Source organism: Cuculus canorus, chromosome 1 (assembly GCF_017976375.1).
Source record: "Cuculus canorus isolate bCucCan1 chromosome 1, bCucCan1.pri, whole genome shotgun sequence".
Classification (NCBI taxonomy): domain Eukaryota; kingdom Metazoa; phylum Chordata; class Aves; order Cuculiformes; family Cuculidae; genus Cuculus; species Cuculus canorus.
In genome coordinates, this window is record NC_071401.1 from 164,335,369 (window position 1) to 164,348,854 (window position 13,486).

General features: G+C 35.2%; 1 protein-coding gene across 2 annotated transcripts in view; it reads left to right on the forward strand.

The window, feature by feature from the left end:
• TMTC2 (transmembrane O-mannosyltransferase targeting cadherins 2) overlaps positions 1-13,486 on the forward strand; it is a 251,537-nt gene that overhangs the window by 190,049 nt on the left and 48,002 nt on the right. For both annotated transcript variants that reach the window (XM_054079749.1, XM_054079756.1), the window contains exon 8: positions 4,053-4,174. In XM_054079749.1, coding sequence (XP_053935724.1) covers positions 4,053-4,174 — 122 coding nt within the window. The remainder of the gene's footprint in view (positions 1-4,052; positions 4,175-13,486) is intronic.

The window sequence follows — 13,486 nt, forward strand, 5'->3', positions numbered from 1 at the left end:
GAACCAGGAAACCTGTGTTCATCTAAGTGATGCCTAATTCTGTTTTTTTTAGCAATGTATGATATGTATTAAAGAATCTACTGTCATTTTTTTTTTCTTCTTAAGGGTTTATATTAAGATCACATACCACTTAATTATTGAGTGTAAACTTAGCCTTTCAGGGGAAATAAGTGCTGGCAAGCTGACCCTTTGTTAATAGTATTATTTAATATAAATATTTAATGTTTAATATGATTGTTATTATTTTTCAATTACACTTAATTAATTTATCCTGGAATCAGGGTGTGTGGGGTTTTGTCGGGGCTTTTCTAGTTTGTTGGGGGAAGAGGTTTTTCTTTATGTTGATTTCTAGAATTCTAGGGAACTATGGAGAAATATTCCTTTGGAGAATGGTGGTCTTGCAATTTGTCTATTTCTATGGCAAATCCACTTGAGTACTAGGATTTTAGTTAGACTGGTGTAGGTCTACTTAAACGGTAGTCCGTTACTCATTCCTTTGTCATAAAGTATTAATAGACGTGTTAATGACCTATTTATACGCTCATTTAAGCAGTGTTTCAGTTGCATATTAATGTGTTTCCTTGTACTACATTAGTAAATGAGAGTTACAATTAAATGATCGAGATTCCTTCTTTTGGAATAGGCTAAGAACAGGATGCATAAATAACAAAAAATATTAGCTGAACTGTAAAAATGAAAAATTTTTGAATTACCTATTTGTTTCTTTTAACTTCAGTAAGCTGCTGAATTTCTTGCCACCGCTCTTTGTGCAGGCAGTCTTGCACATGGCTGCCTATTGTTATAAATTGATGAACTGAACTAACTGTCAATTTATGTTTCAGGGTTTCCATTGCTATGAATTTTTTTCTTTGCTGTTGTTACCTTTAGTGGTAACAACAAAATTGGAATGTAACTCTCTTGAACTTTATAGATCAGACAAGTTTCAGTAATAAATTTGTCTGTGTGTGACTTTTCAGGTTTTTACATGAGATTTAAAAGACTTTACAAATTAAGTAATTGTTAAAGTGAGCTTAGAAAGCTACTCATGTGGCATCAGTTTGCGTATCTTCTGCCAATGGACACTTGTTTTCCTAATGAGTAAATCTCTCATGTTGCAGGTTTGTAGAAATACACAATTGTAAATGACAATTTTTTTTTTCTTATTTTAATCTCAGACACACAAATGCATCCTGAATGACAGAAGTCAATCCATTCATGCTTTCTTTGTAATTTTGTTGGAAAACTATCTGAAGCTTGAGCAACTTTTATTAAAATTGCATCAGTCTAACACATAATATCACTTGATTAAATTAATGCTTCAATTAACAGTTGCTTGATTTTATTACTGACTTTGAGTATTGTGGTGGCAGATTCTCTGTTAGTTTTCAATTTGAATTTTTTTTAGTTAGGAGTGTCATTGTAAATCATTTAGAAAAGGAAATTAGTAACAGCCCGTAACAGTAATCTTAAGTAGTAATGACATGTTCTAATTGCATATAGTATAGCAATTCTTGACGATATGGGAGGGAAACAGATTCTCCAGAAGAAAAATGTTCAGTTATAGAGAAGTCTCTGTAAAGTCCTCAGGGGAATAAAATTCCTTTTTTTTACATTTTGGCATTTAGATTGACGTATTGTAACTTCATTTCTAGATGTGCCACTCAGAAATATCCTTTAAGTTTTAGAAGCTTAACTTGTAAAGTAGTTGATCTCTTAAAACCTATTAAAAATTGAATTTGCCAGTACTCCGAAGATGTTAATCTCTTCTTATATCAGAATCCATAATGGAATATAGATGAGAACCTTGGATATTTTTGAAATTTGGCAGTGCCTCCAGCATATACTACCAGCAGATAATAACTCCATCTCTTATGGCTGCTTAGATTACTTTTTAAAGGATCTTATTGTTAAATGCTTGAAACTTTGCCAAGCTGTAACAGGTTGAGATGGAATTTTCCACTTAAGGGCAATATGGATTCCTCATTTCCTGTATGCTAAATGAAGCAGGGACCTGTGGGAAGAATAGTATGCAATCAAACAATTAAACATTCTGCCACAAAGCATAGAGCTAGGGAGGGGAGTTGAGCTTGACTTCTGGCTTCTTCTATCCTTTCAACACTTGACTTGATGACTTTGTTTTGTTCATAAAAAAGTATAATGTTAGCCACCTATTTATGAATGCTGATAGTGGAAAAAAAGTATGTGATGTTGATATCCCTATATTTGATCAAGGGTTTTGGAGGGTATTGGTGATCTTCTGGGGTTTCTTTTCTGTTTGGACTTTTTTTTTTGTTTGGCTTGGCTTTTTTTGAAATTGTTCTTTTACTTTGGCCCTAATCAGCAATAAAATAACTGGAGTACTTCTGTGACTGAAACATCAGCTACTTCTGTGTATGTAGTCAGATATCCAAGACCAGTGCCTGAGTGCAGAATGCTCTGTGGATCCTTGAAGTAGAAATCCCGGTCTGCTAGATTTACAGGCTTGCATCCCTTTTTGGAAAAACTACATTTGCTCATAAAAAATCATGTTGGCATCCCTTAGCCTTGGCTCAATGTGACTTCTGACTCTACATTACACTTATTTTATCTGCAGCCTGTGGTTTGGTCATTTTGCATACACTGCACTGTAACTCCTGAAACTCAAACTTAAGTGCCACGTTTTGCCTGGAATCCCTATCCTCTGGGGATATCCCCTATCCAGCATCTAACTGGAGCTAACATCCTGGTCTAATTTTCTTTCATCAAGAAAATCCTCCGTAGCCCCAGTAAATACTTAAGATAAGGGAACTCCCATTGTAAGAGTTCTTTCTAATTTACTTCTTTGAGCATGTAGGTGACACCTTTTTTTTTTTTAGTTTTGGGATGTGGTATTGGCTTTAATCTTGAATGAAGAACATTGACCCTTTTCTCTGATGTCCTCACAGCTGTTATATTCTGTGTGGTGCAGAACGGGGGTCAGTGACTCCCCTGGAGACAGCCTTAGCTGATTTCTACTTGGGTCTGCTATAGTCCTCTCTTGATCCTTTAGTGGTGGCACTGTATAAAATATGACTTCACAGTTTTGAGAAGACACTTAGCGATTTGTTTGAAAGTGATCAGCTAGTGAGATGATGAAATCCTGACTCTCCTGTAGGCATTTTCAGTCTGCCATTGGCTTGAACAAAGGCATATTTATATCTAGAGACCTTTCGAAATGGCTTTGTAAATACAGGTATTAATTAGAAGGCTGCTGTTCTTCACCATAACGTACTTGTTTCATGTTGCTTATTTCCAGTCTTTGAGAAATTTGGGTTTTTGCTTCTTGAAGAAAGAGCCTGACTTTCTCTGCATGCTTAATTCTTTCTCAGAAATTTCAGGACTACAATTATCCGTACCACAGTGGATGGCTTTCTGGCATCCCATTCATCTGTTGTTAATCAACTTTGCCTGACTCAGCCTCTCACAGTAAAGGATTTCACTTTAAAACATTTCCAATTTTGATAATTTCATATGTGACTTCTTAAGACACTATATTCTAATTTAAACTAATTGTGACAGATGACCTAATTTAACTACATTCAGAGATTAGGGGTTTTAATGTCTTGCCTCTCCCTCCAATACAGTTTCAGGATTGTTTTCTTAACCTTGAGTAGTTTAAAAAAAATCTGGGGGTTTGATATATTGTGATTAAATGCAAACATTTTCCATATTCTTCCTACAACTCCATGCTGTGCAATGTAGACTGATGAAAAAGAAATAGCTTGTCTACAGTAGATGTGATGAAATTTCTGTTAATTGAGGCTTTTGACTGCAACCGAACAGCTGGAGCTGTCTTGCAATTCTATTCCAAGACTTTCATCTCAACTGTGCACTTTGAGCCCTAATAAGACCATAACTCAGACTTCTCACTTAAGGCTTTTTTCTGTGTGTGTGAGATTGCAGGTGTTCGAAACACTTCAACATTGTCAAGATCTCTGCCCATTTAATACATTGCAAATTATAAATGAGATAATAGATTATGGAAGTGTTGAGAAATTTTAGGCATTCTCATTAGCATTTGTTTTGCTCTCTAGGAGAAGCCTACATGAGAATGAACCGTCTGCCAGAAGCAGAGCACTGGTACGTGGAGTCACTGCGTTCCAAGAGTGATCACATCCCAGCCCATCTTACCTATGGAAAACTGCTTGCTCTGACGGTAAGTTAGTCAGTAACTCCTGCGAGCTGGTGTCAGGCCCTTTGAGAAGGTGAGGTAAAGAGACATGAAAACTTTGGCTTGCAGATTGCTTATTGCCCTAATTATGACATTATTTCAGTTATGCCATTTATTTAAGGATTTTGACAGTGTCTTTTTTTTTTCTTTTGTGAAACATTGCATCTATTCCTGAAATAGCGCCACCCCTGTGTTGGAACAAAACAGTTATAATAGTGTAGGAAATTATAATAGATCTCTGGTTGAGAAAAAAGCCTTTACTATAAGCAGGTTAGGTCACAAGTAATGATATTCATGCAAAATATATTTAGTGTTTGACCCAGGGTTGTTGTACCAGCATATGGCAGAGCTAGGGGTGTCATGTATGCTTTGTGAATTACACGTCTCGTGCTTTGAGTCTGACCTTGTTTAGGAGTATGTCTTTGAGCATGTGAAAAGAACTACTCAGCTAGTAAGAGCTACTTCTAAAAAAAAGTCAGAAGACTTGAACTTTTTTTTTTCTTCAAACTTTACTTTGCCTTTTGAGTATAGATGAGCTTGTAGCTCCAGCTAAACTAGCCCCATATGACAGTTAAAACAGGGCACCATGCCCTCCTTGATTTTCACGTATTCTGAAGATGAATATGGATTTCTATTTTACTGACTAAAGTAATTCTGTTTTAAACCTGACTTTCAGTTGGTTTCCGTTTCTCATTCCCATTTGCATGACCATATCCTCTTTCCTGTTTCTCTCTCTTCTACAGCTGCTTTTGCTGTTCACCCCAATGCTTTTGTATTTCCTTTCTATGCTCTACTGATACGCCTTTGTATGGCTCTTCAATCCTTGTGCATCAGTATGAAGCTCTTTTCCAGCTTTTCACCTAGCTATAAGGTTTTACTCCGACTTTGCTTATGCCCTGTCCAGTCTTCAAGCGAAAAATGTCCTTAAACAAAGGGTAGAGATCCAGTGAAAAAAAAAAAACCTCATAATTAATTTCAGGACATCCATTGCTGCTAAAAGTATCTGAATTTGGAAGAGGGGGAGAAATTATAAAAATTTTCTTTATGAGTATCAAGTGAGAACATAATTAACATTAAAATTTGTTCAGTGTGATCATGTAATATCAAATACAGTTTGATTTAAAAACTACCTGGATGGGAATTTTTAGCTTGTAAGTGAGGTAAAGATGGTAGTTGGCAGTTCCAGGCCCTGGAGGACAGATTTTTGCTTCAGTTTCCAGTTACAGTTAAAATTTCTTGGATATTGACAAATACATGCGCTCACTGATTACCTTCCTCTGGGATAGAACTGCAAGTAGTTTATACAGCAAATTTCCTAGTTTACCTTGAATTCTGGCAGATATCTTCATATCTTGCACCTAAGAATGATAGGAAAAAGTCAGCATTATTGGTTTCTTAGCAGATCTTTGACACCAAAGGTCTACTTTATTAGAATTGCTGTGGGGAAGGAAGGAGTTATCTCAATTTAAATACATTTCTTTTCTTTTTTCTTTTTTTTTCTTTCCTACTCCACACCCCCTCTCCAATCTCATTTTTAGCACATTCCCTGAACTGCTGAGTATACAAAATACGAGGCGTACTAGAAAAAATCTTGCAGTTGTTCTGGGAAACAAGGTCTCACAGTTTTCTTCCAAAGAGCAAAATCCCCAAATCCCATAACTCTGTACAAATATTATGAATTGCTAAAAAGTACTTTTTAATTTCATCTCCTCATTACGAAAATTTAGATATAGGATGAACTATTAGTGGCATACCCCAACTCTGGGAAGGAAGTGGTGACAAATATACATTAATCCGTATAGTAGAATTGAACTTCTTTGCTTTCTTTCCAGCGATATAAATATAAGATACATGTGAGGTGTATTGTGCCTTGAGGATCTCATCTGTGTTTGTGGAAGAATGTGTCTCATTAGCAAAAAGGACAGGAAGTGTATGCAATTTTGAACACTGAATATTGATAGGCAATAAAATACTGTGCCTGTCCTTTCTCAATGCACAGTTCCTTACCTATACTATTAACGTTCTATTAACAGCAAAGCACACTGAAAAGATGGTGCTGATGTCCTGGCAGCTCATAGAGACATAGGACTGCATAAATGTATAACGAGGCAACGTGTTGATGACAAAGTAATTAGACATGGCATAATTTTTTTCAGGTGTTTATTTCATTTATGAAAATAAAAGTTCATTTATCTCTGTCTATTGAAATTTGGCATTTGATTCTCTCAGCTACAAGGTCTGAAAAGACATTCAACAGGAAAATAGATGATGAAGAGTTTTGGCAGTAGAATATGGATTTTTGACTCTATGTTGGTCATTTATCCTCAATCAGTTTTGCAGTGTACCATCTGCTGAGTGATTTGCATTAAATGAATTTTGTCTGGTTTCTAGCATACTGAACTGTACTAACATTCCCATCACAAAGATAAGATTGCTGTAACTGTCATGTTTCCTGGAATTCTGCATAGGCTTCCTTGGGATTCAGTGACATTAGAGCTGCTTCCTTTGGCATAGTTGTTTCAGTCCATCCCTAACTTGAGATGCCACCATGATCTGTTCTTCTGTTAAACTTTCCTGTCTAGGCTTATGATCATTTTCTCACAGCCTATGTATTTAGGAGAGAAAAAAGAATGCTTGAGTTAATTTTCAGATGTTAGAGGAGAGGCATTTTTAGAGGCTTCTTTGCCCTCATCTGTTAAAACCAAACCTTCAGATTTTTTGCAATCTTGTTTCTGAATATAAGTGCTGAGACAAAACTATTGATAACGATTCTGTCTCTTTTCCAGGAGGGAAATGTGAGATGGTTGGTTGATGAAGTGAGGGGTGGAAATGGATGCCAATACAGATAGAAAAACTTTCTGTTGGTGAAATTGGGGTGAGGGAGGAGAGGAGGAAAGTTTCAGACAAGTTCCTATGGTTGTCTTTTCTCTTTTTTTTTTTTTTTTATTTTAATACTGAATTCCACAGCACACTTAAATAAAGGCACATGTACTACATGGATTTATTAGCTTAGCAATGAAAAATATGGGTTTTTTTAAATTATTATATTTCCGACTTGAACAATAATCTGCATGAAAAATTCTATCTAAATAAAATGTTAGCTCTTTGAGCAGGGGATTGGACAGAGTGATATTTCAAGGTCTCCTCCAACATGTGTCTTTCTACAATTCTGTATGACACTATTTTCATGCTGAAGCTAGTTCCAGTTTTCTAAAATGCAGTGTTTTGAATCAAAGTCAAGATACAGACATGTTTTTGCTATTAACACCTATTATCCTCACTTACTAAAAAGAGATTTTAGAGGAAGTTTGGCTTCTGCTGAAATGGGTTATGTTTTGCAAGGTCGTGAGTGCCATGTAAAACTGTAAAGAAGGTAAATTAAAGTTCATCTACTGTGATAAACTTACAGCATGGTTATATTAATTTTAAGTGAAAGATACTAATCCGTGTTATCATCTCAGGTTTACTTTACCAGTTTCTCAAATTTCTCATTTGCACATAGCTAATGTCACTACCATTCTAGAGGGCAACCTGAATTTTAAACTTACATTTTGAGAGAGGTGAAATGAACAATAGTAAGCAAATTCTGTGCTGTATCATTTTCACTTCTACTAATTCTTTTGGATTTGGGAATGGAATGGAATATTTCAGTTGGAAGAGACCTACAATGTTCATCTAGTCCAACTGCCTTACCAAATCAGGGCTGGCCAAAACTTAACTGTGTTGCTGAAGGCATTGTGGTGTCAACTACCTTTCTAGGAAGCTCGTTCCAGTGTTTGAGCACCCCGTCAGTATAGAAATTCTTCCTAATGTCCAGTCTAAACCTCCCCTGGTGCAGCTTTGAACCATTTCCATGTGTCCTGTGCCTGGATACCAGGAGAAGAGATGAGGACCTCCCTCCACACTTCCCCTCCTCATGAAGCTGTAGAGAGGCTGGGGTTGCCCTTCAGCCTCCTTTTGTCTTAACTAGACAAACCCAAAGTCCTTAGATGCTCCTCAAAGGAACATTCCTTCCTGCCCCTTCACCGGCTTCTTGGCCCTCCTCTGGATACATTCATGGACCTTAACATTCTTCTTAAATTGTGGGGCCCAGAAGTGCGCACAGTACTTGAGGTGAAGCCGCACCGATTTTGAATAAAATATGCTTAGTAAAAAGATAGACAATTTGTAAATAATTTACAGTTTTCACGATTTTCCCTATATTCCATAAAAAAGTCTTCAAAAAACAACACAATGTTTGTTATTTCTGTGCAACTTTCTCTTTCAAAGTGAACATCACTGCCAACCTTTGAGGGAATAATGAATAGTTTGTTTAATTATTTCTGAAAATGTTTTTATGAACAGTGAAAAATATATCTGTTAAAGAACAGGAGGTTAGATAACCCTGAAGAAATGATATTTTCTTTTCCAAAGCCTACACAAATTTTTACTTGTGTGTATCTGGAAATATGAAAATGTGCAAAACCAATGTAATGCAGTAACGTAAAAACTGAAATAAAATCCAAGTGAAAAAACTTCTCTTCCCTACACCTGAAAATGTTCTGCTGACAAACTCTTCTCCATCAACAATAGTTAAATTATTAAATAGCATTTCTGCACAAAATTATTCTCAGTGAAGTTTTATTCCTGACTAACTTTAAAGATACAGTTGTAAAACTCAGAATATGCTTTTCAGCTTGTAATAACTTTCATTGATACAAAACAAACCAAAGAAACAAAAACCAGACATAAAATATCTGTTGATTTGTTATTGATTCTTAAAATATGTAAGTGATGTAGTTCTAATTTGCATGGGATAAAACTTTTAGAGTTAATAATGACTTGTTAGCACTAAAACAATTCCCTCTGTTTTTATTTTAGTGCAAATATTTGTTTCGAGGCTTGTTAGCTCTTTTGGTGTGAAGGAAATGCCAAGTGGACTTGGACAGGCTGCTGTATAGGCAAAGAAAAACATACTAACTTAAGAGCTCGAAAGGACTAGCTAATAAATTTACAATCTTACCTAGCAGCATAAGTCACAAATATTTCATAATATATTGAATAATTTTATATGTTCATATCTAAAAATTACAGCTCACTAAGCTACAATTTTCCTGAATATATATTAGAACAGCATAATTGATTGAAAAGCATGATTAGTAGCTCAGCTAGTAGGATAATTAGAAAATAGCCAGTTGTCTGGGGATTAAGTTTGTGCTTTTTTTTATTATTTATTTTTCAGAAACAACATGTAGCTGTTCAGGACTGTGCAGTGCTTTAGCATGGTGTACTTTTCTTTTCTTTAGCTTGTTAAGCTGAATAAATTACTTGAGAAATTTATTTAGCAATGGGACATATTTGTTGACCTAGCGAATCTTCTGGTAGCATAGGAGTTTGGTATGACAGCATCTGAGCCTCATTCCTTGTGTAGGTAATTTATTTCTATATCACGAAGAAAAGCATAATTTTTGTAAAAGGTTTTAAAATTGCAAGGCTCCCAGTTCTAAGATAAAAATGAGTCTGTCAAAAATGACGGTGCCGGGTGAGGCCTTGAGCATGTGTTGTAATTAATTTTCCATTTTATGAGGAGATCTAGAACAGAAGGAGTTGGCTATCATGCTAAAAAAATAATTTATAAGTAAGGCTTTTAATTTTTTTTCCTCTTCTCTCTTCAGTCTTCTTAAAGGGAAGACTAAGAAACCCTCCCTTCTGACTGTCCTCTCTGCCATCAGACAGTGGATGTTTGTTATTGTTGCATGCTAGTCTGAGAAGCTTTATTTCAATTATAAATCAATCTGGTTTGAGGTTTTTTTTATCTGTTTTTGAGTGAACTTGATCCCACAAACCACCCCTCATAACTTGCAGTAGTGCCTGTAATTGCTAAAGTACTTAGAGACAGACCCATATTGTAACATTTAGCATGTTGCATCTAGGAATTAGAGGGTTTGCTATATTTATTTGGAAAAAATTGCACAGTGTTTCTTGCATTTTACACGGAACCACACAGTGCTGTTGATCTCCTGTTTTTTACTGGTGTGGAAAATTACCCAAACTGCTGTAAAAAAAAATTACTTTACCTTGTAAAATTTCTGTGTTACAGATCCAAACCATATTAAATTCAATAATAATCACCCTAGAACATTGCCTAAAATCTGAAGTATTTTATTTTAAAATGTTTTTTTCCAAGGAGGGATGGGGAGAGAGCAGACATAGATACATCAGAGATTGTTTTGGATTAAAATAAAAGAAACAGGATTGTGACATGCAAGTATCAACACAGGAATTGAATACTTCAAGTTTCAAAATACTCCCTCCTCAGTGAGTGGTCATGTTTTTGCCTGTGGTTGTTTGTTCTTTGTTGCTTGTCTTTCTGACAAACAGAAGGCCAGAGAGGTATCCTGCCATTTTTGGTTTGTTGTGAAATTATTCAGAGTGCCACTGTCAAATACCCTACTGTATTCAGTAATTGCAGTAATTCTTGAGAGTCATCTCAAAATAAATACAAATAAATGACAGCACAGCAATAAATGAAAGGTAGTAGGAACAGAAAGAAATGAGACAGCAGAGAGAAAGGGGATCATAGAGCAATAATGAGTAGACTAATTCAGCATTTACTACTTCTGTAGTTATTTGCTGCTGGTGTTCCAGCACAGAAAGGAAGTTTGCATTCTGTTGGACAGCTCTGTCATATTTCTTTTTATGTCACTGGTCGATTGCTGCTCTTTTTCTGTCTCTCTAGATTTACACAAATTGGAAGAAAGCAGGGATGAAATAGAACAGTCATGATGTCAAAAGAATCAGGACTTGTTTTAAGACATAGCAATCGAAATGCTGTATATTAAATCTAGATATAACTTTCTAGAAGAGTTTATGCCTTTAAAAAATGAAAAAAACTTTTAGTAATACTTCTTTTGGGAATGATGAATAAATGCCTACACATATAGCAGTCTTTAATCTATGAAGAGACTATTTCTGAACAGTCAATTAATTAGATGAGCAAAGCTGTTAGATATTTCATTTTGGGAGGATAAATCCCTTGGCTGTTCATACTGCTTCTAGGAAGAATATTTTAATGAAAATTGGATATTTCAGTTAAACTTCCATTGTAAGAAAGTATAAATGTCATTGAATCTTCTAGAAGATCCACTCTAAGAAGTCAAGGTAAGCTAAGCAGCAGCCACTGCTACTTTTCTGTAGTCAGTTTGTCTTTGGAGTCTGATACACTGCAATTTTTCTTGCCACTTGAAAGGCCTTGGGGGTTAAAAACGATCCAACCATAAAGTTTGCATTTAGTTCTGAAATTTGCAAAAAGTCAGAAGTTGTTTTCATTTTTTCTTCCTGTTTACAAGCAATTTGATTGTAGGGAAAGGGAGGGATGAGTTTCTTTCGTCAGTGTGGAAAGTCATGTTTATTGATTTCAGAACCATAAGTTAATTTTTTTTTGAGGTTTAGTTATCTGTTGTATCTGGAACATTAACACCTCCGAGTTGACTGTCAGAATTTCTGAACTATAGAAATTTCATTAACTGACGTCTATGGACCTTATATTTTTTCTGACTTTGGCCACGTGCCATAAGTATTGCATCCGTAGATGTACTAAGGGGACTGCGCTATGTTTGGCTGCATGCCAAGTGTAACACAATTAATTGTAAAACAGAGCATTTTCATTTAAATATAACATATCCGTCTAACTAGTTGGTAAATTACTCTGGAGCAGGTATTTCAGCACATAACCCCTCACTGACCTCCTTTAGGGATCCTATCTTCTGTATCTTGTTTCTAACTTCCTGTAGACAGGAAAAGGGGAGCCCTAAACTTCTCACTTTACTCAACATAAATTTAAAGCTTATTATAGACGTAGGATGAACTGCTTTTGTGAAAGAGATCCTTTTGTTTTGCTAGATGGTTGAGTATAGCTGCCAGTCACCTGTTACTACTCTGTGTAGTAATTTTGTCAGTAATCATAGAAAAATGCATGATATAGGCCAAATTTAGCTTAGAAGAAATTCATAGGACTCAGTGAAAACAGTATGTGGAGATAGTGAATTTATATTCTACTGACTGGCCAGTGAAATATGAGTATATCTTAATACAGTCCTTTATCAGAACATATAAAATGTGGCTTAAGACTCAATGGAAAACACAAAGTGCCTAAGATATAAATTTACTTAATATTTCATTATGTATTCTTGATATAAAATAATCTAAAGCTTAATGACCAAGGTGAACATTTCAATGTGGATCTAGACAGTAAATAAATCACAAGATCTGGAACAAACTATTCTTTAAAAGTTGACATAAGACTGTACACAATTTTTCTTGGCTTTAACAGTGATGTAATGAGGTAAATTCCTTTTAGACTTTAAGTTGCTCTCCCCCAAAAAAGACTTAAAAATGGGTATATATAAAACAAAAAAAACAAAAAAAAAACCTGCAAACAAAACAACCAAAAAAAACTTCAAAGGAAAAAAATCCTATGCTTCTGTTTCTTCCCTATGTCATTTTGAATGCTTTAATAATACAAGAATGCTTTTTTTGTGATATGAGACCAATAAAACAACAAAATGGATGTCAAATTGCTCTAATATATTATTGCTTAATCAGATACATACTGCTTTTCTTGAAGAAAATATCATTGTAATAAGCTCTGAATCATGCCTCAAGCCAGGGAAGTTGTCAGCTGTGCCTTAGATTCCTAAATCTATGTGTATTAAGCAGTGGTGTCGCATTCAAAAATGCTTAAGCTCTGGTGGATTCCCATCAAAGTCAATGGTGAGTACTTAATATCTCGGCTTTCTGATTATCATCCCATTAATTATCATCATAGATGTAGAGTCAAGAACTCAGTTTGTGTTATTATTCTCTAAAATAACCTTGGCTTACAGAAAAATGACTCCAACTTCAGTAGAATCTCAGTCAGGCTAGATGATGGATGGATTTTTAGTCAACAAAGATCCATCCATGGTTGAAGGGGGACTAACGTGATATATTTAGATGAAAGTGAACCACTTAAGGTGCAAACAGAGTTTTAAACTAAAACAAGACAACGTTTGTAAGGCAAAAGGAACTGGTTATGAAACAGATATGCAGGACTGCAATAACTTAGAGAAACATGAAATGAACTCGCAAGTTCAGTTCAGACCTTTTTACCAAACGTACATAGTCACTATCTGTGACTTTAAAATGTCCTAGAAAGGAAAAAGGAATTATGTAAAGTAATAATTTTTTCCATGTTCAGTGTCCGCAGTTTAGTCAGTCTTCCATTAAAAAATCTTTTCATAATTCAATTCCTTTTATTGAAAATGTGAATGCTTGTCA